The sequence below is a fragment of the Lepus europaeus genome, chromosome 23 (assembly GCF_033115175.1).
Source record: "Lepus europaeus isolate LE1 chromosome 23, mLepTim1.pri, whole genome shotgun sequence".
NCBI lineage: Eukaryota > Metazoa > Chordata > Mammalia > Lagomorpha > Leporidae > Lepus > Lepus europaeus.
This window is the reverse complement of record NC_084849.1, coordinates 4,773,297-4,796,609: the sequence shown is the minus strand read 5'-3', so window position 1 is coordinate 4,796,609 and position 23,313 is coordinate 4,773,297. Positions and strand designations below refer to the sequence as shown.

The following is a 23,313-nucleotide window of genomic DNA, read 5'->3' as shown; positions in this document are numbered from 1 at the left end:
GGACACACACACACAGGGACACACACACACACATACTGACACCCATAGGGACACACACACACATACTGACACACACAGGGACACACACACATACTGACACCCATAGGGACACATACATACACACATATACTGACACACACATATATACTGACACCCATAGGGACACTGACACACACACATACACACACACATACACTGACACACACAGGGACACACACATATATACTGACACCCATAGGGACACATACACACATATACTGACACACACATATATACTGACACCCATAGGGACACTGACACACACACATACACACACACATACACTGACACACACAGGGACACACACATATATACTGACACCCATAGGGACACATACACACATATACTGACACACACACACATACACTGACACACATAGGGACACATACACACACATACTGACACACACAGGGACACATACACACACACATACTGACACACACAGGGACACATACACACACACATACTGACACACACAGGGACACACACGCACATATACTGACACCCATAGGGACACATACATACACACATATACTGACACACACACATACACTGACACACACAGGGACACATACACACACACATACTGACACACACAGGGACACATACACACACACATACTGACACACACAGGGACACACATGCACATATACTGACACCCATAGGGACACATACACACATATACTGACACACACACACATACACTGACACACATAGGGACACATACACACACACATACTGACACACACAGGGACACACACGCACACACACACACAGGCCAGTGTTTGTGCCTGGCTCTCAGAGTGCCCTGGTCAGGCCCGGGGGCCAGCGCCATCTTGGAACTCCCAGCGAGGGTCCCTCTTGCAGAAAGACGAGGCGCTCGCCTGGGGCTTCGGTGCCCTCTCCCCTCCGCAGCCCTGGGCCACCTGGGCGGGCTCTCCCAGGGCCCCCTGCAGCCTGCGTTTCCCAAGCCCTCCAGGTGCGGGGGTGGGGGTGGGAACAAAGGCTTTGAGGGACAGGGACAGGGACACCTCTCTGGCTCCTCCCTGATACCACCTCCCCTGGAGCAAGTCCCACACCCCAGGTCCTCCTGCCTTGAACTTGAACTTGGCTCCAAAGCCTAGCCCTGGGCGGGAGGGGGCTGGGACAGGCAGGCAGGTGGGAACAAGCTTTGGTTTGGGGATGTCCTTTCCGGGTTTCAGGACCGAGCTCCTGCGGCGCCTGCCAGGAGCACACTCAGCGAGGGGAAGACGGGCCGCCGGCAGCTCTCCTGTGGTGTAAGAGAACCTCTGCTCAGAGCCCTTCCTCCCCTCCTCCCCCTCCCCTGTCGATCCCCAGGGTTCCTCTTGTTTCTGGATCCTTCCACCCCTCCCCCAGCTGTCGTGCGGCCCCCAAAAAGCTTCCGTCAAGTCCAACCCCTGGCAACCAGGGCCTCGGGCAGGTGGAGGGGGCGGGCCCTCATCCAGTGACTGAAGCCTCTGAAGTGAAGTGGGAAATGGGGTCACTAAGAGAACAACAGACACCCAAGGGGACAGAGAGGGGGCAGGAGCCCCACCCCCACCCCAGCCGGAGGAGGGGGAAGAATGGCCCCCAGGGTCTTCAGTGGCCAAGACCTTGCTTTCTGGCCTGTAGCTTCCAGAGCTGTCAAAATAAACAGCAGAGGGCCAGCGCTGCGGCTCACTTGGCTAATCCTCCACCTGCGGCACTGGCACCCCGGGTTCTAGTCCCAGTCGGGGCACTGGTTCTGTCCCGGTTGCTCCTCTTCCAGTCCAGCTCTCTGCTGTGGCCCGGGAAGGCAGTGGAGGATGGCCCAAGTGCTTGGGAGACCAGGAGGAAGTACCTGGCTCCTGGCTTCAGATCAGCGCGTCGGCCGTAGTTGCCACTTGGAGGGGTGAACCAACAGAGAAAGGAAGACCTTTCTCTCTGTCTCTCTCTCACTATCTAACTCTGCCTGTCAAAAATAATAATAAAATAATAATAAAAAATAAACAGCAGAGGCAACCCCAGCGCCCCCAGTGCCCCCAGCGATGGTCTTCGTCCCGGCAGCCCCAGGGGCTGGTGCACCTGCTCCGTGCCTCAGCCTGCGAAGTCTCCCACTGCCCAGGGCCTGGTGCACCTGCTCCCAACCTTAGCCTGCAAACTCTCCCACTTCAGTGTGTGGCAGAATCACCTGCAGGCCTTGTGAAACCCAGACCCCCGAGGGCCCACTCAGCACTCAGCGGCTCCGCGGCTCAGTCAGGCCCACCAGCTCCCCAGGGCATGCTGATGCCCTCGTGGCTGTCTGCTGACCACTCTTGGAGAAACACTGACCAGGCCCTCTCCTGCCTGGACAGCAGCCCCCTCCCCTAACTGGCCTCACTCCTCCCCTGAAGCAGGCAGGCTGAGCTTCCGACTCTCACCACAGCCTCAGCCACCCGTGCGAGCAGCTGCACAAGCCCCGTCCCCCGCCCCCGGCTCTCAGCCCCACCCCCTCCAGGGCCGGGGCCTGGGAGGCAGGAGAGACCATGCCGTGTCCCCGTTTCCTTGTAGCAGGAGAGAGAAGGGACGGTTTTGCTTTCATTTATCCAATAATTCAGAGACTGCGTCCCCTTGCGAGGGCTGTCACAGATGGTGGTGGCTTCGAATCGCAGAAGGCGAGTGAGTGACACCAGGTGCGGGCAGCCGTGAGCTCTGCCTGAAGACGTGGGGCGGCCGCTGCCCTGGCCAGCTGACTGAGGATCCGCAGTCACGGACGGCCTCATGCCGCCCCCCCTCCCCGGCTCAGATCCCCCAGGTCTGGTTCCCCATCCTTGCCTGCTCCTGAAATAAGAACTCAAGCCAGGGCAGAGACAGGGCACCAATGGGAGAGCTGGGTTTGTGGAAAGAGGGCGCTCGAGGGTGCATCCACGCGTGAGCACGGGCAGCCTGGGAGGAAGAGGACAGAAGGGCCAACAGCAAGCACCCCCCCCCCAGGGTGTCCCCAACTGGAGGCACAGCCGGGTGAGGTTTGGGTGGGGTGTAGTGAGCCTGGGGCGTTCTGGGCGCCTCACGGAGTGTGCTTCTTCCCAGTCCCGGGTGAGACGCAGGTGCACCACGGACGGCCAAGGGGTGGCACTACAGGGCAGGGCTGTGGGAAGCTCTCCCAGCTCCTCCGCTCCTCCCCGGCTGCTCCCGCACGACACCCCCTCTCTTCCAAGGTGGCCAGGCCATGTGGATGCGGGCTCAGCCTGCACTGGCGGTCGGGTCTCCCCCGCAGATGAAGCCGCCCACCGCGGGATGGGGGCGGGGCTCAGGCTTCAGCATAGCTCTGGGGAGGACGCAGTTCAAGCCATAACAGACAGAGGCCACAGAGGAGCTGCTAGCTGCTAAGGGGTGGGTGTTTGGCCTAGGGGTCAGGGCACCTGCACGCCACACCAGAGGGCCAGGGTTTCATTCCTGGCTCCAGCTCCTGACCTGGCTTCCCTGCTCCTGACACCCTGGGAGGCGCCAGCGATGGCTGAAGTGATTGGGTCCCTGCCACCCACGTGGGAGACCTGGACTGGGTCCCCAGCTCTCAGCTCAGACTGCACAGGCCGGGCTGTTGTGGGCGTTTGGGGAGTGGATGGGAGTGTGCTTCCTCTCTCTCTCTCTCTCGCTCTCTCTCTCCCCTTACCTCCTTCCCTCTCAAATAAACAATAAATGAAATGAAGCCAGTTTAACAGGGACTATAATAAGCGCGGTCACATCCTATGGCTCAGCAACACAGTGTATGGGCAGGTAGGCGGTCCTGTTCCACACCCCACCCAGGGACCCACGCCCCCACCCTGCTGGCCTCCAGCTCACAGGAATGGGAAGAAAGGGGGGCGCCTGGCTTCCTTTCCCACCACAAGGCCTGGGGTGCCCCAGCGGGCGCAGGTCTCAAACCCAGGCAGCCGCGGTGGGACACGGGTGTCCTAGCCAGTGACTTCGCTGAATGCCCCCCACTGGGCCTGCTCCAAGCTTCCCGGTCCTGTTCCCAACCGTCACCCAGAGATATGAGAGCGGGGAGAGGCCAGCTCGCTTTCTCTCTGCTCTTGGCGTGGTGGCCACAGGAAGTCCTCCTGCCTGCCCCGCCCTCCTGGGCCCGGGCCCCACTGCCCCTCTGTGGCAGCGTCCAGGGGCTGCTGGGCAGGGCCCCACGGCTCTGGTGCCACCCACTCGAGGGACAGCTCTGGGTTTCCGTTCTTTGTTCCTCAGATTCCCGGGAATGGGTTGCCGGCAGGGTTTCAACAGCTGCCGCCCATCAGACTTCAGCTGGAAACTCACGTCTGCCGGCGCCCGACACGGAGACGGGGCCTATGGCGGGGTGGCGGGGTGGCGGGGTGGCGGGGTGGCGGGGTGGCGGGGCGGCGGGGCGGCGGGGCGGCGGGGTGGAGGGGCGGTGGGGCGGCGGGGTGGCGGGGTTGAATAGCTCCCCAACTCCACGTCCCTCTCTCCTTGCAGCTTGGAGCCCTGAGGTTACAGAGGGGCCCCCGCTAACATAAGGCGAGACCTGGAGGTTGTGTCACACCCTGGGAGGCCTGGAGATGGCCTGGGTGCCTGGGTCCCCGCCACCCACATGGGAGACCCAGACTGACTTATGGGCCCGGGGCTTCAGCTTAGCCCGATCCCAGTCTCTGCAGGCATTTGGGGGGTGAGCCGATGGGTGTGTGGCAGGGGCCCAAGTGCCCCAGCCATCTTCCGCTGCTTTCCCAGGCCCCGGAGCAGGGAGCTGGATCGGAAGCTGAGCATCTGGAACTCCATCCGGCTCCGCAGTACGGGAGCTGGCGGCACCGGCAGCGTCTTAGCCCACTGCGCTACAACTCTTATCTTATCCCTGTTTCTACCTTTTAAATATTTCTACTTATTCATTTTTTTATTTATCAGAAAGCACAGAGAAACACACACAGAGAGACAGACAGACAGAAATCGCCCACCTACTGTTCACTCCACAAATGCCCATGAGCTGGGTAGGGAGACGGTCAGTGCAGAGGGACTGTGGCCAGCTCCTGGTTGGAGCCTGGGCCGTGAGAGCCGGGCAGGGAAGCCGGCCCTGGACAGCTAAGCCTTGCAGGTGTGGGGGAGCAGCGTTCTGTGTGCTCAGTCTGCCGTCAAGTGACGAGGAAGTCAGGGTGACACGGAGGGGGTGACAGTGTGGGAGGAGGGGCTCTGGGTGCCCTCCCAGGAAGCGGCTCTGTAGCCGGGGTGGGATTCTGCAGGGCTCAGTCTCACGGGGCTGCCTGTGTTGCATTTGTGTGCTCTGGGGGGTTGGAGCCGGAAAGGGGCAAGAACCAGGTGGCTGGGGTTTTGTGTTTTTTTCTCTTAAAGATTCATTTATTCATTTATTTGAAAGGCAGAGTTACAGAAAGGAAAAGACACAGAGACAGAGAGGTCTTCCTCTGGCAGGGGCCCAGAACTCCCTAAATGGCCACTACAGCCAGGGCTGGGCCAGGCTGGAGCCAGGAGCCAGGAGCTCCATCCGGGTCTCCCAAGGCAGGGACCCAAGCACTTGAGTCCAGGAGCGTCAGTCAGCAGGGAGCCGGATCAGAAGCAGAGCAGCCAGGCCCCAACGTGCTCTTAGCATGCCGCCCAGGGCAGCGGCCGGGCGATCCTTTGACAGGAATCTCTGCCCGCTTTGCTCGACGCGAGGGTTTCAGCCGTGAAGGCTTCCGTCACCCTCCAGAGGAAGATGGAGGACGGCCCGGCGCTGCGAGCCCGCAGCAGTCCCCATGCTGAGTGTGGCCCCGGGGGCTCGGACATGGGCGTTTGCGCTGAGCGAGGGACAGAAGCAAAGCCGCATGCGCACAAGGGTCCCCTTCTAAACACCCCCGTCTAAACAGCCCCTTCTAAATACCCCCAACAGCTCTCGGCGGACGAATGCCACACCACATGGTCTCGGCACAGCCCAGGAGGTGACTGAAGTGGTGGTGGCCTTGGAGAGGGCTGCCAGCACCCCGTGTGCAGCTAACATGTGACATGGCCATGGACTGCCAACCGAGGGTTCTAACTTCTCCCCAGGGCCCTGTCCAGTCCTGGCCCCTCACCTTTTCCTGGCTTTGGGGTGCATGGTCAGTGACAATGATGGCACTCACGTCTTTGTGTAGCTGTTGCCATCACCTGCAACATTTTCCTCTCCCAGACTGAAATGCCACGCCCACTGGACACTCACTCCCATCCCTGCCCCAGCATCCTTGTTCTGTGTGTTTTTTTTTTAGATTTATGAGTTTATTTGAAAGGCAGAGTCACAGAGGGAGAGGGAGAGACAGAGAGAAGAGAGATCTCTCACCTGCTGGTTCACTCCCCAAATGGCCACAGCAGCTGGGTCAAGGCCAGGCCGAAGCCAGAAGCCTGGCGCTCCAGCCGGGTGTCCCGCACGGGTGCAGGGGCCCACGTGCTTGGTCCATCCCCCGCTGCTTCCCCAGGCCACTCCCCCGTTCTAGTTTGTGTCTCTGACTCTGACTGTCGTACAGGTCTCCCACGCAGGGAACCAGGTAATGGCTTTCCTTCTGTGGAGTTCCCCTCACCGCTCCACCCATGTCTCAGGACTTCTTTTCCAAGCTGAGCGATAGTGGTGGGTGTTGTGGTGCAGGGGGCTAAGGGGCTACCTGGACATGTGCGCCCCATTACGCAGGGCCTGGACGGGGGCTACCTCTGCTCCTGATCGGGGCTGGACGGGGGCTACCTCTGCTTCTGATCGGGGCTGGACGGAGGCTACCTCTGCTTCTGATTGGGGCTGGACGGAGGCCACCTCTGCTTCTGATCGGGGCTGGACGGGGGCTACCTCTGCTTCTGATCGGGGCTGGACGGAGGCCACCTCTGCTCCTGATCGGGGCTGGACGGGGGCTACCTCTGCTCCTGATCGGGGCTGGACGGAGGCTACCTCTGCTTCTGATCGGGGCTGGACGGAGGCTACCTCTGCTCCTGATCGGGGCTGGACGGAGGCCACCTCTGCTTCTGATCGGGGCTGGACGGGGTCTACCTCTGCTTCTGATCGGGGCTGGACGGGGTCTACCTCTGCTCCTGATCGGGGCTGGACGGGGGCTACCTCTGCTTCTGATCGGGGCTGGACGGGGGCTACCTCTGCTTCTGATCGGGGCTGGACGGGGTCTACCTCTGCTTCTGATCGGGGCTGGACGGAGGCCACCTCTGCTTCTGATCGGGGCTGGACGGGGTCTACCTCTGCTTCTGATCAGGCCTGGACGGAGGCTACCTCTGCTTCTGATCGGGCCTGGACGGAGGCTACCTCTGCTTCTGATCGGGGCCTGGACGGAGGCCACCTCTGCTTCTGATCGGGGCTGGACGGGGGCCACCTCTGCTTCTGATCGGGGCTGGACGGAGGCTACCTCTGCTCCTGATCGGGGCTGGACGGGGGCTACCTCTGCTTCTGATCGGGGCTGGACGGGGGCTACCTCTGCTTCTGATCGGGGCTGGACGGGGGCTACCTCTGCTTCTGATCGGGGCTGGACGGGGGCCACCTCTGCTTCTGATCGGGGCTGGACGGGGGCTACCTCTGCTCCTGATCGGGGCTGGACGGGGGCTACCTCTGCTCCTGATCGGGGCTGGACGGAGGCCACCTCTGCTCCTGATCGGGGCTGGACGGAAGCTACCTCTGCTTCTGATCGGGGCTGGACGGGGTCTACCTCTGCTTCTGATCGGGCCTGGACGGGGGCCACCTCTGCTTCTGATCAGGGCTGGACGGGGTCTACCTCTGCTCCTGATCGGGGCTGGACGGGGGCTACCTCTGCTCCTGATCGGGGCTGGACGGGGGCTACCTCTGCTCCTGATCGGGGCTGGACGGAGGCTACCTCTGCCTCGGATGGCTTCCTGCAAATGTGCTGGGAGACAGCACATGACGGCTCAAGTCCTGGGTCCCTGCCACCCACGTGGGAGACGAGGTCGGACTTCTGAGCTGGGTCCCTGCCACCCACGTGGGAGACGAGGTCGGACTTCTGAGCTCTGGCTTTGCCTGGCGCAGCCCCAGCAGTTGTGGTCATCTGGGGAGTGAACCAGCAGATGGAGGACTTTTTTCTCTCTGTCGCCCATCAGACTTCAGCTGGAAACTCGCGTCTGCTGGGTGCCTGACACCGATAAATAAATAAATCGGTTTTTATTTTATTTTTTAAATGATTTATTTGTTTGTTTGTTTGAAGGGCAGAGATAACAGAGAGAGGAGAGAGAGAGAGAGAGAGAGAGAGAAAGAAGCCTTCCATCTGCTGGTTCACTCCCCAAATGACCACAACTGCCGGGGCTGGGCCAGACCAAAGCCAGGAACTTCTTCCGGGTCTCCCACACGGGTGCAGGGGTGCAAGGACTTGGGCCATCTTCTACTGCTCTCCCAGGCCGTAGCAGAGAGCTGGATCGGAAGTGGAGCAGCCAGGTCTCGAACCGGCGCCCATATGGGATGCTGGCACTGCAGGCAGAGGCTTAACCCGCTACGTCACAGCGCTGGCCCCATAAACTGGGTTTTCAAAAGCTGAATGCTATTACCTTGCATGGATGGACCACACGTGGTGTATCCATTCACGTAGTGAGGGCCATTAGGGCTGTCCCCCAGGTGGCTACCGCATTATTGCTGCTGTGGACACGGATGTGCCCCAGGGTCCGCTATGTGAAGAGCTGGGTCCCGCTGCCTACGTCTTGGGTCCCCAGGAGCGAACCAGTGTGGCAGTGCAGGCTACAGGAGCCAGGGCGAGGGGCGGCCCCCTGTGGTCAGCTGCTGAACAGGTCCTGCCCAGTGACCGCCTAGGGAAAACCATCACTCGTGTGGACAGTGAGAGCCAGGAATACACGCTTTGTCACGGCTTCCCCGTCCCACTTTCAAGCCTGCCTTTCTCTCGGCGCCCACCGTGGCTAATCCACAACGCACAGCCGGCGTGAGGCAGTCACCACAAACAGGGGCCGCCCGCCCTGGAGCGTGCGGGCAAACCCACCCGCAGAGGCGCACTGGGTTCCAAGAGCTGCGTTCTTCGAGCTGAGAGCGCCCGCGGCTCGTGGGGTCCTTGCGAGGCCCCACCTGTGTCAGGGGACTTAAACGTGGCCTTCACAGCACAACTGACAGGAGCCACCGTTCTGCACCTCTAGGTGAGCAGAGCCCGGTCTGAGCCGCTGCTGTGTGGGCGGCAGCCTGGGCCAGCAGGAACCGGCGACTAGGCAGAAGCAGGCACTTGTGCGCCCTCTTTGGTCAGGAGTTTGATGAAGTCCGAATGGCCAATGCATGTGACCTTTGACCCTTGACCCAGCCAGCTCACGTGGGGTTTATCTTTCGGCTACAGGTGCCCACATGGACAAAGATCTATGTTCGAGAGGCTCTTTGTGGCGCTGATTCTAGAAGTAAACGATGAGACGCAACCTGACTACCCGGCAGGAAGGGATTGCTAACTAATGCTCCACCTGCTCCAGCGCCAACCTCTAGAACTTTCTAAAAATCATTGTTCGAATCCCAGCAGGAAGGGCTCCTCCAAGTGAGTGCAGCTGCGGAGGGGCAGGCTTGGGGAGGAACACACACTTCATGGACGTCCTGCACCTGCTGCCGACGCCGGCCCAGGCCAGCGCCACTTCTCCTTACCTGTCTCCGGACACGAGGGGTCTCAGCCCCGACCCTCTCCAGCTGGCAAAGGACAAGCAGCAGCAGAGCAACCTGCAGTGCTGCTCAGAGGCCTGCCTGCGTCGGGTGTGAGGATCACCTACGGGCGGCGGAAATCAGCTGTGCGGTGAGGACAAGGCGGCCATTGTGGGGGCTGCCACAGGGACCCGAGGAGGGGCGGCATTGAGGTACAGCGGGTTAAGCTGGTATTGGGGATACCCACATGCCATCTTCGAGTCCAGGCTGCTCCGCTTCCAATCCAGCTCCCTGCTAACGTGCCTGCAAGAGCAGCAGCAGGAGACGGCGCAAGTGCCTGGGCCCCCGTCACCCACGTGGGAGACCCGGATGGAGTTCTGGCTCTGGCCTGGCTCAGCCCAGGCTGTCGTGGACATCTGGAGGGTAAACCAGCGATGGGAGAGCAGATCCCTCCCTCCCTGCCTGCCTGTTGCTGGGCCTTTCAAACAAAGAAATTCCGTAAGAAAAGGTTTGGAGGGAAAGTTGAAAAAAACTGATGTACGGCAGATACATGACAGCACGTTAGCAGGTTTTCCCCAGAATTTCTGTGCTGTGTTGATGTTGTAGCTTATCAGAAACCCTAGCCTGAAGCCGCAGGTTCCTGAGCCCCAGAACCCGTGTGACTGAGCTGGTCCCGCAGTGTCGGGTCACGAAGGCAGTGGGCAGGCAGGCAGGTGGGCAGGGTCGGCGGCAGTGACCAGGGCATGCTGGAGGCGAGGTGGCACGCCCGCAGCAGCCGGGCAGGCACTTGGTGCAGCTGTTGAGATGCTGCTCGGCACAACCACAGCTCACACCCGAGTGCCTGGGTTCCAGTCCCAGCTCTTGGCCCTGTTGCAGCTTCCTGCTAATGTGGAGGCAGGAAGCAGGTGACGGCTCAAGTGCTCGGGGCCCTGCCACCCACAGGGGATGTTCACATGGAGCTCCTGGCTCCCGGCTTCATCTGGCCCAGTTCTGGCTGTTGCAAGCATTTGGAGAGTGAACTAGCAGATGGAAGATCTCTCTCTCTCTCTCTCTCTCTCTCTCTCTCTCTCTCTCTGTGTGTGTGTGTGTCTTTCTCTGTCTCTCTAAGTAAAAATGATTTTTTTAAAGACCTCTCTCATGCCCGCCCGGTTCAGGGTGGCACCTCGGCCACAGGGCCAGGAAGCAGCCTTCCATGCCTTGGGCTGCAGAAGGCTTTGGAGCCATGATGTGTTGCTGTAGATTCATTCCGAAAGGGGGAGCACAGTGGGGGCAAGAGGCGCAGTCACCACACAGACCCCCGGAGTCGGGTGAAAGCAACCAGAGGCAAGCAGCCTACAGACTCTTTTATTTCAGTTGTTACAGCAGCTTATATAGCCAAGGCAGCCAATCCAGTCAAGGAGCGGTTTATGCCCTAACCAATCACAGCCTGTTGCCAGGCAGGCTCCTTTGCCAGCGGCCATCTTGGCAAGGCCTTCCTGTTCCACCACAATGATGGCTGGAAGCCATCTCGTGTTCCTTTCGAGCTCCGGTGTCTTTGGGTTTCATGCCTGGGGAAAGACGAGTCTTGCTCTGAGGGAGGAGCCGCTGACCTGAAAAGGCAAGGGCGGCCCCGAGGTGGGGTGCAGAATGAGCACCGTGGGTGGGCGTCACGGTGGGCTTCTCTGGGCCTGGGCGAAGTTGCCGTCTTTGTACCTTGCCAGGGCCCAGGGGAGGGGCTGGGATCTGTTCCAGATTTGAGGGTGGAGGAAGGATGTCGGGCTTGGGCCAAGGAGCTCCCCGGGGAGGGCTGGCCCTGCAGTGTCGGAGCACGGAGTGTCCGTGGGCTGCGTGTCGCCGTCCGAAGGCAGGAGCCAGCTCCCCGAGGCGGCACAGAGCAGGGTGGCAGCCCAGAGAGGCCAGCTCGGGCTGACGGCCACCGGTCACAGGCACGGTCCCCCGGGGAATGGGCCGAGGCACAGGCAACTCCGAGGGAAGAAGCTGGGCCTGGTGAACCTGGGACGGCTGGCAGGTGTCCACTACTGTGGAAAGCCCCGCACCTGGAGGCGTTCCAGACGGCCTGGACAATGCACTGTAAGAGTCTCCCTGCCCGCCCCGCCCAGGGCCATGTGGGACTCTGCACCTGCCCAGACTCGGCGTGCTGCTCAGCCGGAGCGAAGCCTGGCTCAACCCCACCCCGCCCCCCAACCTGGTCCCCCCAAATGAAGTCTTCTCTGCCCTAACCAGCCACATCCTCTCCGTCTTTAAACCCAACACCGAGCCCCCAGAAACCCTGAGGGGTGGGGGTGGGAAGCCCACTTCCTAGAGGCAGGCCTCAGCCTGGCACCTGGGGGAGCAGTGGACAGAGGTTGGCCAGTGCTGCCCGATGAGGGGACGTGTGCTGGGATGAACTCGGGAAGATCTTACTGTCCTTGACGCGGGCACAGTAAGAAGCCGCCTGTCCTGGCTCGGCGCGTCGTCAGCTGCACGTGTGAGGTCTGGAGCTCTCGGCCACGTCGCTGACACCCTGAGGGGACAGGTCACACACCGAGGACACCAGCGCCCAGGCCTGATGATGGCCCCTCAAGGTCCTGCATTTCCCTGCGGTTCGGCCGGTGGGGCTCTGTGCCCTATCCCTGGACGCGCCCTAACCCGCAGGCTCGGATCCGTAACTGCGAGATTCCAAGTAGCAAGTGAGCGGAGCAGCGCTAGCATTTCTGAGCGCATGCAGCCAGCTTCCTCCACGCAGTCACCCGGTGCTGCGTCTGTCACTGAGCACTTCGCCGCAGGACGCCAGGTGCTGCACTGGAGTTCAGTGCTCACCGCAGGTCCCGGCCTCCAGCCTCCTGCTGCCGCAGACCTGGCGGGCAGTGGCGGTGAGAGACAGAGCTCTTCCGCCCACTGGCTCACTCCCCAGATGCCCGCAACAGCCAGAGCTGGGCCAGGCGGAAGCCAGAAGCCGGCTCTTCCACGTGGGAGGCAGGGACCCATGAACTTGAGCCATCACCTGCCGCCTGCCGGGTGCATGAGTGAGGCAGAGGTGTGACTCGATCCCAGGCACTCGAATATAGGATGTGGGTATCTCAAATGGTAGCTTAACCCGCTGTGCACAAACCCCCAGAAATATGTTTTAAGAGAAGTATTTCACCTGTTTAATGATGGCAACACTTTAAATCAGGGGTTCCCACCCTGGCTACACCAGATTCCCTAGAAGGTTCTAACACTGCCGATGCCTGGGCCGCACTGCAAACCGAGCAGCCCCACACGGGTGGGGGCGCCCCAGGGGAGGCTGGACGTGCTGCCCCACGATGCCCAGCCCGACCTCGCTCTCCATCGGGTAGGATCTGAGCTGCCGAGGTGGGCGAGGTGGCGGCACTTCAGAGCGGAACAGCCCCTGAAGGGAGGTGTCCACCACAGGGAGGATCCGGGGGGTACGGAAGGCAGGAGCAGACCTGCCACAGAGTCGCCTCAGCTGGGGTGGAACCAGAGACGGCGCAGGGCCAGAATCCAGACAGAAAAAAGAGGTCAAAGGCGTGGGAGAGGACGGTGAAGTCGCTTTCACAGAGAAGTGGACGAAAAAGCCGCCGGGCAGCACAGAAAGGAAGAAACTGAAATCGCTCGGTCAACCACAGCCACGGCCACAGCCACCGGGGGGCGCTGCAGGCTGCATCACTGAACCGGTCTGTTCCAGCAGCTCCCTCTTCAGGCAGACTTAAGCACTGCACACTAAAATGGAAATTTCCAGCAATCGACTTGTGTGAGGACTTTATAGCTTGGTGAGGACTTTTGTTATACTTTCAGGCAAAACATAAAAGGTAGACTACTTTACACAAACTGTATATACAATTGTATATACAAATACAATCCACATATTTTTCTCCTGGTTTATTCAAGACTTACATAAGGAAATCTATGCAAGTGAATCCTGAAGTAGTAGCCACTTAAGTGTGAAACCAAACGCAGGCACTTTTTAAAACTTAACAACCCAAACTGTAAGAGTTTACCATCTCTGTGCTTTAAGTGAGCTGCTCGTTCCTCACGTACCCCTGAGGCCCCTGGCATGCTTGCTCCGGCCTGCACGAAAGGCTTCTAAGCGTTCGCTGGGGATGGGTGTGGCCCCGGTGGCTTGCTTTCTTCTTGAGAGAATCACACAAGAGGTCTTTTCCTCTAACATAATGATCTCAGAACTCTGTCAAAACTACAAAAGACATAAAGAAAAAAAAATCAGGTATGGACAAGATGCTACCTCGCGTGGGTGGGGAAATTAATCTATATTATCAATCGTTCTAACACATGAAGTCTGAAAGAACTGTGCTCCGGTTGAGGGCTGGGACTAGGATGGCAAGGATGGAAGGTGTGGGGCACGTGTTGTGGCAAAGGTGTTATGCCGCACACCCACTTCCCAGACTGGAGTGCCAGGTTGAATCCCAGCTACTCCATGCTTCCAATCCAGCTTCCTATTAACATGCCTGACGCAGCGAGTGACAGCCCGAGTCCTCCCACATAGGAAACCTGGATGGAGTTCTCGGTTCTTGGCACCCACCTGGTCCTGGTCCAGCCCCAGTGACTCGCCATGGAGGAGCTCCTCTGTCACTGTGCCCTTCAGATAAATACAAGCTTTTGAAAATATTTTTCATTATACTCTTCAGTCGCCTTTCTAAATATTGAAGCACATGAAAGTATTGCCTATTCAAAAACTTACATTAAAACAAATGATCCGGGGCTGGAGTTGGGGCACAGCAGGCTAAGCAGCCACTTGCAGTGCAGGCGTTGGTATTCGAGCAGCTGGTTGAGCCCCAGCCACTCTGGTTCCAATCCAACTCCCTGAGAAGGCACCAGGGAAAGCCAGATGGCCCACCTGTTTGGGGCCCTGCCACCCACATGGAAGACCTGGGTGAAGTTCCTGGCTTTAGCCTGGCCCAGTCCTGGCCATGTGGACCACCTGGGGAGCAAACCAGTGGATGCAAGATCTGTTTCCCCCTCTCACTTTCAAATAAATCTAAAACAGTAAAATCACAAAAAACCTGATACATGTTGGCAGACAGGTTAAATAAATCGTAGGATATCCATACTATGGAATACTAGCATAGTATTGAAAGGTGTTAGCATGGGAACATGCTGTAATTACCCAGTCAAAAAAAAAAAAAAAGGCTAGTAGGTGGACATTGAACTAAAAATGCTCCAATTTGCGTGTACACGTTATCTATGTAATAAACATGGCATACTTGTTACACATAGGAAGTCATACTCAAGTGTTACAAGTAGTTATTTCTGGGAAGTAAAACTGGGTGATTAGGAACTTAGATTCCTCTCACCTTTTACAATTCTGCATAGACACAGGTAGGTTTATATGGAACTATACATTTTAACTTAGAAACAGGCAAATATGTTTTCCTAGGAGTCAGTTTATATGGATAGTACTTTTTACATCTGCTTTTATGAATGTGCCTATACGCGCTTCAGTTTTCAAAATCTTTCCAGTGCCTTCACCTGCATTAGAAACTCCTTTGAATCTGACAGGAAACTTTTTAGTTCAGAGTTTCTGAGCTTTCAACTCAGCATCCGCACCCCTAGAACACTCACATAGCTTTGTTAGAACGATGTTCTGGTGTCAAACTTTCCGGCTTACACAAGATACACAGGGTCTCCACTTGTCCAAAGGACCATCAGGCTGATGCCTCAGCCCCGCGCTCTCAAGAACAGCAGTAATAGTCACTCAACTGCTTGATTTCTCCACCTAATTTTGCAGTGTTTTCAAAATGCACTCATTATCTAGAAGCCTTGCATACATTTTCAAGGCCCTATTTTTCCTATGCGATAGGCACTCCAGATGCTAACGAGGGAAGTAAAGAAAAACCAGCGTACTGACTGCAGTCTGACTGAAGTGACAAGAGCTCTGGTTGTTTCCTGGACTCTTGACCTCTGTGCTTGTTTGCAGGAGTCACAGAAACTCAGTGAACTACACATTACACGCACATAAGTCAAATGGAAACTCCAAACCGACGAGGTTACCTAGACTAGTGACATGATTTCTTAAAGGGCATCAGTTTCCTACTGATCCTGACCTAAAACCTGTTCACTCTAAAATTAAGAAAATTCTTGTACATCAGATCATGCATATTTGCCTAAAACTCGGGTGGGCTGGAGAAACAATGTTTGAGGAAACCTCTCCTCCCAAGTCTTTTAGCGTCTCCCAGGACTATTCTGGGGTTCCCAACGTCCACCTTTAGTTCAGTAAAATACAACCCATAACCAGCACTGTGCAGCCACATGTCTGCACACATTCATACCAGAGGCCCAATGTTTTGCCCAGCTGGGTTATATACAAACCCTTATCTAGTCACCACAGGAAATCTTTTAAGGATGTATTTGAAAGGCAGAATTAGAGGTGTAAACAGGTTTTCCCTGTTGGTCCACTCCCCAGCTGGCTACAATGACCACAGCTGGGCCAGGCCAAAGCCAGGTACCAGTGACTTCTTCCAGGTCTCCCACGTTGGGGAACTGGCCCAAGCACGTCAGCCATCCTCCGCTGCTTTCCCAGGCGCACCAGCAGGGAGCAGTATCAGAAGTGGAGCAGCCGGCAACGCAGGACAGGGCTTTAACACACTGAGCCACAGTGCCATCCGTCCCTACCGCATGATGATCTGGAGTCCATCTTCCTATCAGATGTTTCAGCCAGTAGCTCTCATTTCCTAACCATTAATTCTGGCATAAGCTTGATTAAAACAACTACCTGCTACCATAAAATGTATTTTCATCTTTACCTTTTTTTTTTTGACAGGCAGAGTGGATAGCGAGACAGAAAGGTCTTCCTTTTTGCCGTTGGTTCACCCTCCAATGGCCACTGCAGCCGGCGCATCGTGCTGATCCGAAGCCAGGAGCCAGGTGCTTCTGGTCTCCCATGCGGGTGCAGGGCCCAAGGACTTGGGCCATCCTCCACTGCCTTCCCAGGCCATAGCAGAGAGCTGGCCTGGAAGAGGGGCAACCAGGAGAGAATCCGGCGCCCCAACCTGGATTGCCGGCACCACAAGGTGGAGGATTAGCCTGTTAAGCCACAGCGCCGGCCTATGTTTACCCACTTGACAGTGACAGGACAGGAATCTTCCATCCACTCCTTCATTTTCCAAATAGCCAAGGCTGAGCCAGGCCAAACACAATCCTGCCCACTCCCATCTGGGTCTCCCACATGGGTGGCAAGGGCCCAAGCACACACCCCTTCAGAATGCATCAGCAAGTTGGAAAGAAAGCTCCAACTAGAACACAGATGCTCTCAACCCAACCACCCACCCACCCCACCTGCTCCTTTTCACCCAATCTGATGAATTGATTGTTTGAAACACGCCCTATAAAACCCTGTATTAAACCTGGTTTCTCTGTAGATGCATGCCCCCTTCCCTTCCAACTTAGCTTCTAATATTCCAAAAACTGCTATTTGGTGGCTTGTTTTTACATGTGTATCTCATTATATTTTTCTATGTTTTTCCTCAACCAACTATATCCTATAATGGACAAAAAGCTTTATCAGTACCCAGAAGAGCTGGCAGAATAAAAATGTCAATTCCCCAACACCCTGAAAAGCAGAGAGAGCTCTTCTCTCACCTATTGGGATACTCTATTTCTCTATTTTCAATTAATTAGAAAAAATAAAATGTAAAAAACAAAAAACACACCACACACAATACTTGGAATGCAAGAACTTTATTGAAAGAAAAGTGCAGTGATATTTGTTAAAGCTTGAGAGGGAACTTAGACACCTCCCCTCAGACGCAGGACCAAGTGCAGGGTGGACTCCTTCTGGATGTTGTAGTCGGACAGGGTGCGGCCATCTTCCAGCTGCTTGCCAGCAAAGATCAGCCTCTGCTGGTCAGGGGGGATGCCCTCCTTGTCCTGGATCTTCGCCTTGACGTTCTCAATGGTGTCACTGGGCTCCACCTCAAGGGTGATGGTCTTGCCGGTCAGGGTCTTCACGAAGATCTGCATGCCACCTCTGAGGCGCAGCACCAGGTGCAGGGTGGACTCCTTCTGGATGTTGTAGTCGGACAGGGTGCGGCCATCTTCCAGCTGCTTGCCGGCAAAGATCAGCCTCTGCTGGTCAGGGGGGATGCCCTCCTTGTCCTGGATCTTCGCCTTGACATTCTCGATGGTGTCACTGGGCTCCACCTCGAGGGTGATGGTCTTGCCGGTCAGGGTCTTCACGAAGATCTGCATGCCACCTCTGAGGCGCAGCACCAGGTGCAGGGTGGACTCCTTCTGGATGTTGTAGTCGGACAGGGTGCGGCCATCTTCCAGCTGCTTGCCGGCAAAGATCAGCCTCTGCTGGTCGGGAGGGATGCCCTCCTTGTCCTGGATCTTCGCCTTGACGTTCTCGATGGTGTCACTGGGCTCCACCTCGAGGGTGATGGTCTTGCCGGTCAGGGTCTTCACGAAGATCTGCATGCCACCTCTGAGGCGCAGCACCAGGTGCAGGGTGGACTCTTTCTGGATGTTGTAGTCGGACAGGGTGCGGCCATCTTCCAGCTGCTTGCCGGCAAAGATCAGCCTCTGCTGGTCAGGGGGGATGCCCTCCTTGTCCTGGATCTTCGCCTTGACGTTCTCGATGGTGTCACTGGGCTCCACCTCAAGGGTGATGGTCTTGCCGGTCAGGGTCTTCACGAAGATCTGCATGCCACCTCTGAGGCGCAGCACCAGGTGCAGCGTGGACTCCTTCTGGATGTTGTAGTCGGACAGGGTGCGGCCATCTTCCAGCTGCTTGCCGGCAAAGATCAGCCTCTGCTGGTCGGGAGGGATGCCCTCCTTGTCCTGGATCTTCGCCTTGACGTTCTCAATGGTGTCACTGGGCTCCACCTCGAGGGTGATGGTCTTGCCGGTCAGGGTCTTCACGAAGATCTGCATGCCACCTCTGAGGCGCAGCACCAGGTGCAGGGTGGACTCCTTCTGGATGTTGTAGTCGGACAGGGTGCGGCCATCTTCCAGCTGCTTGCCGGCAAAGATCAGCCTCTGCTGGTCGGGAGGGATGCCCTCCTTGTCCTGGATCTTCGCCTTGACGTTCTCGATGGTGTCACTGGGCTCCACCTCGAGGGTGATGGTCTTGCCGGTCAGGGTCTTCACGAAGATCTGCATGCCACCTCTGAGGCGCAGCACCAGGTGCAGGGTGGACTCTTTCTGGATGTTGTAGTCGGACAGGGTGCGGCCATCTTCCAGCTGCTTGCCGGCAAAGATCAGCCTCTGCTGGTCAGGGGGGATGCCCTCCTTGTCCTGGATCTTCGCCTTGACGTTCTCGATGGTGTCACTGGGCTCCACCTCAAGGGTGATGGTCTTGCCGGTCAGGGTCTTCACGAAGATCTGCATGCCACCTCTGAGGCGCAGCACCAGGTGCAGCGTGGACTCCTTCTGGATGTTGTAGTCGGACAGGGTGCGGCCATCTTCCAGCTGCTTGCCGGCAAAGATCAGCCTCTGCTGGTCGGGAGGGATGCCCTCCTTGTCCTGGATCTTCGCCTTGACGTTCTCAATGGTGTCACTGGGCTCCACCTCGAGGGTGATGGTCTTGCCGGTCAGGGTCTTCACGAAGATCTGCATGCCACCTCTGAGGCGCAGCACCAGGTGCAGGGTGGACTCCTTCTGGATGTTGTAGTCGGACAGGGTGCGGCCATCTTCCAGCTGCTTGCCGGCAAAGATCAGCCTCTGCTGGTCGGGAGGGATGCCCTCCTTGTCCTGGATCTTCGCCTTGACGTTCTCGATGGTGTCACTGGGCTCCACCTCGAGGGTGATGGTCTTGCCGGTCAGGGTCTTCACGAAGATCTGCATGCCACCTCTGAGGCGCAGCACCAGGTGCAGGGTGGACTCTTTCTGGATGTTGTAGTCGGACAGGGTGCGGCCATCTTCCAGCTGCTTGCCGGCAAAGATCAGCCTCTGCTGGTCAGGGGGGATGCCCTCCTTGTCCTGGATCTTCGCCTTGACGTTCTCGATGGTGTCACTGGGCTCCACCTCAAGGGTGATGGTCTTGCCGGTCAGGGTCTTCACGAAGATCTGCATGCCACCTCTGAGGCGCAGCACCAGGTGCAGGGTGGACTCCTTCTGGATGTTGTAGTCGGACAGGGTGCGGCCATCTTCCAGCTGCTTGCCGGCAAAGATCAGCCTCTGCTGGTCAGGGGGGATGCCCTCCTTGTCCTGGATCTTCGCCTTGACGTTCTCGATGGTGTCACTGGGCTCCACCTCGAGGGTGATGGTCTTGCCGGTCAGGGTCTTCACGAAGATCTGCATGCCACCTCTGAGGCGCAGCACCAGGTGCAGGGTGGACTCCTTCTGGATGTTGTAGTCGGACAGGGTGCGGCCATCTTCCAGCTGCTTGCCAGCAAAGATCAGCCTCTGCTGGTCAGGGGGGATGCCCTCTTTGTCCTGGATCTTCGCCTTGACGTTTTCAATGGTGTCACTGGGCTCCACCTCGAGGGTGATGGTCTTGCCGGTCAGGGTCTTCACGAAGATCTGCATGCCACCTCTGAGGCGCAGCACCAGGTGCAAGGTGGACTCCTTCTGGATGTTGTAGTCGGACAGGGTGCGGCCATCTTCCAGCTGCTTGCCAGCAAAGATCAGCCTCTGCTGGTCAGGCGGGATGCCCTCCTTGTCCTGGATCTTCGCCTTGACGTTCTCGATGGTGTCACTGGGCTCCACCTCGAGGGTGATGGTCTTGCCGGTCAGGGTCTTCACGAAGATCTGCATGCCACCTCTGAGGCGCAGCACCAGGTGCAGGGTGGACTCCTTCTGGATGTTGTAGTCGGACAGGGTGCGGCCATCTTCCAGCTGCTTGCCGGCAAAGATCAGCCTCTGCTGGTCAGGGGGGATGCCCTCCTTGTCCTGGATCTTCGCCTTGACGTTCTCGATGGTGTCACTGGGCTCCACCTCGAGGGTGATGGTCTTGCCAGTTAAGGTTTTCACGAAGATCTGCATTGTCTGTTATGACGAAACACACAAAAAAACAACAAAAAAAAATTCAGCAGACAATTCACCAATATTCCGAAAGACTGAATGTCATCTATTTATCTTAACTATTAAAATTAATAACTTGCTTAGGAACTCCAACGGATACCAAACACAAACCTGAAAAATTACTTCAAAACCCCAGCCGCAGACCCTTGGTTGTGAGGAAAGCAGGGAAACGTGACCAGTGAACTCAGGGCTTTTTTCGCCTCCCCCCCTTCGGGCTCGCGTTCCCGTCCACTCAGCAGGATCTAGCCTAGGCCCTAACCGTGTGTCTTGCAACTGACAAAAACCAACGACACCCACACCGGAGGGCGGCCCCGCCCTGCTCTGTGTGCCAACACGAGGGTGACGTCACGGCGCGAGCCGCCCTCCCACCCGCTGGGAGCAGCCCCGCGCCGAGGCGCCGCCCTAGTTCCCAGCCCCTAACCGACGGAAAGCCCAGCGCTGTCCGTCAACCCCGCCACGCCGCTCCCCCACGTCTCCAAACGCGGCCCGGCGACAGCCGCCTGCCGCTCCTCCGGCCTTAGGGCCGCTCCGTGCTCTCCGGCCACCGTCCACCCCGCACCCCGACCTCACGGCTCGGCCGCCATCTTGTCGGTTCTTCCGCCTACGAGGCGACCCCGGCCGACTAACAGCCCGGGAGGGCTTCCCGCCCGTGGCGGCCGCCCTCCTCCCTCACGACCGAAAGGCCCCGGGCCGCCCCCCACCCCGGTCAGGGCGACGAGGTCCCCTCACCAAGCGGCGGCGGTGGCGGCAGCAGTGCGCAGGCAGACGGCGACCGAACTCCGGCTCCGACGGAACTAGCTGCGCCGCGCCCGGCGCTCCCTTATATAGTCAGGCGGCGAGCCGCCGCCCGGCGAGATCCCTCCGCAGAAACGCCGAGAAGGAACTATTTCCCTCAGCCTCTTCCGCCATCAGGGAAGGAACCCAGCGCCCGGGGTCGTCGGCCCCTCTCATAAAACGTTCTCCTGTCGAGCCCGGGCGGCACAGCTGAGTCCGGGTGGGGACGGGGCCGCCGCCCTGAGGGGCCCGGCGGAGGGATCAGTGCGTTTGCTGCGTTCTTCGGCTAACGTGCGGCCGCTCGCCCTGGGGGAGGGGCGCCAGCGCGGGCGGCGCGAAGACCCGGCGCGGAGGGGGCGGCGCCCGGAGCGGGGCGGGCGGGAGCTTCGGTCCGGCCGGCGCCCCCCCCCCCCCGCGGCCCCTCGGTGGGCGGCGCTGGGGGCTCCGGCCCGCGCCCCCTCCCCGCGGCCCGCTCTGTCCCCCGGCCCGGGCCTCGAGGGGGCTTTCTGTGGGGTCGCGTTTGAGGTGACAGCGGTGGTCGTGTGGGGGAGGCGCCGCCGCGGCCGGGCCGGTGACGGGGCACATCCGGGCCTCGGCGCGCAGACCCCGCTGCGAGCCGGCGAGTAGCCACGGCGGACCCCGACGGCGCCGGCCCCCCAGGGCTCCCCCCTCCCGCGCTCCCCCTGGGCTCTCCCCCAAGGCTCCCCCCCAGGGCTCTCCCCCCCCCCCCGGCTCCCCCCCCAGCTCTCTCCCAGGGCTCTCTCCCCCAGGGCTCCCCCCCTCTCCCTCTCCCCCAAGGCTCCCCCTCCCCCGGCTCCTCCCCCCCCAGCTCTCCCCCAAGGCTCCCCCCCAGGGCTCTCCCCCCCCCGCTCCCCCAGGGCTCCCCCCCTCCCACGCTCCCCCTCGGCTAAGGCTCCCCCCCCCCGGGCTCTCCCCCCCCAGGGCTCTCCCCCCCCCATTTGAACTGGGCTCTGTGTTTCCGGGATCCGATGTATAAAATGGACGCCTTGCGTTTTGACAACTGGGGGAGGGGCACAGCCAGCCACGGGGTCGTGGCCTGTTTTCCAGTTTCTTGCTGTTTGGGGGAACTGTGGAGCGTGAGTTGATTCAGGCTCTTACTCGGTAGCGGAGAACAGGCCCCCTCGCGCCCCGAATCCCCCCTGCTGTGCTGTGCGACTCTTCTAGAATCTTCCATTGCCACGGATGGGCGGGGGCGGGACCACAGCGCCTGCCCGTTTGCAGGTGGCAGTTCACCAGAACCCCTGCAGAACCTGCGTGGTTGCTGTGGTAACCTGCGGCTGTGCTGTCCAGAGGCCTCTCCCCCCTAGTTCAACACTCCAACCAGGAGCTGTGGTAACCTGCGGCTGTGCTGTCCAGAGGACTCCCCCCCCGTAGTTCAACACTCCAACCAGGAGCTGTGGTAACCTGCGGCTGTGCTGTCCAGAGGACTCCCCCCCCCCCCCCCCAGTTCAACACTCCAACCAGGAGCTGTGGTAACCTGCGGCTGTGCTGTCCAGAGGCCTCCCCCCCCTAGTTCAACACTCCAACCAGGAGCTGTGGTAACCTGCGGCTGTGCTGTCCAGAGGCCTCTCCCCCCTAGTTCAACACTCCAACCAGGAGCTGTGGTAACCTGCGGCTGTGCTGTCCAGAGGACTCCCCCCCCAGTTCAACACTCCAACCAGGAGCTGTGGTAACCTGCGGCTGTGCTGTCCAGAGGACTCCCCCCCCCTAGTTCAACACTCCAACCAGGAGCTGTGGTAACCTGCGGCTGTGCTGTCCAGAGGACTCCCCCCCCCAGTTCAACACTCCAACCAGGAGCTGTGGTAACCTGCGGCTGTGCTGTCCAGAGGACTGCCCCCCCAGTTCAACACTCCAACCAGGAGCTGTGGTAACCTGCGGCTGTGCTGTCCAGAGGACTCCCCCCCTAGTTCAACACTCCAACCAGGAGCTCTCGGCCCGGGGGGTTCACATGCAGAGCGGAAACAAAGCCTCATTCCCCAAGTTTA

General features: G+C 58.8%; 1 protein-coding gene across 1 annotated transcript; it reads right to left on the bottom strand.

Annotated features, from left to right (window-relative positions):
• Positions 1-17,232: 17,232 nt before the first annotated feature.
• Positions 17,233-21,364, bottom strand: UBC (ubiquitin C). The gene is made up of 2 exons (XM_062182801.1): positions 21,263-21,364; positions 17,233-20,497 (listed from the first exon to the last, which is right to left on the bottom strand). The coding sequence occupies exon 2, from the start codon at positions 20,492-20,494 to the stop codon at positions 17,297-17,299; it is 3,198 nt and encodes a 1,065-aa protein (XP_062038785.1). The 5' UTR covers positions 20,495-20,497; positions 21,263-21,364; the 3' UTR covers positions 17,233-17,296.
• Between the last annotated feature and the right edge of the window lie 1,949 nt (positions 21,365-23,313).

Bases quoted from the DNA above. Each gene is read 5' to 3' on its own strand.
- UBC (XM_062182801.1), bottom strand. From the start codon at position 20,494: ATGCAGATCTTCGTGAAAACCTTAACTGGCAAGACCATCACCCTCGAG.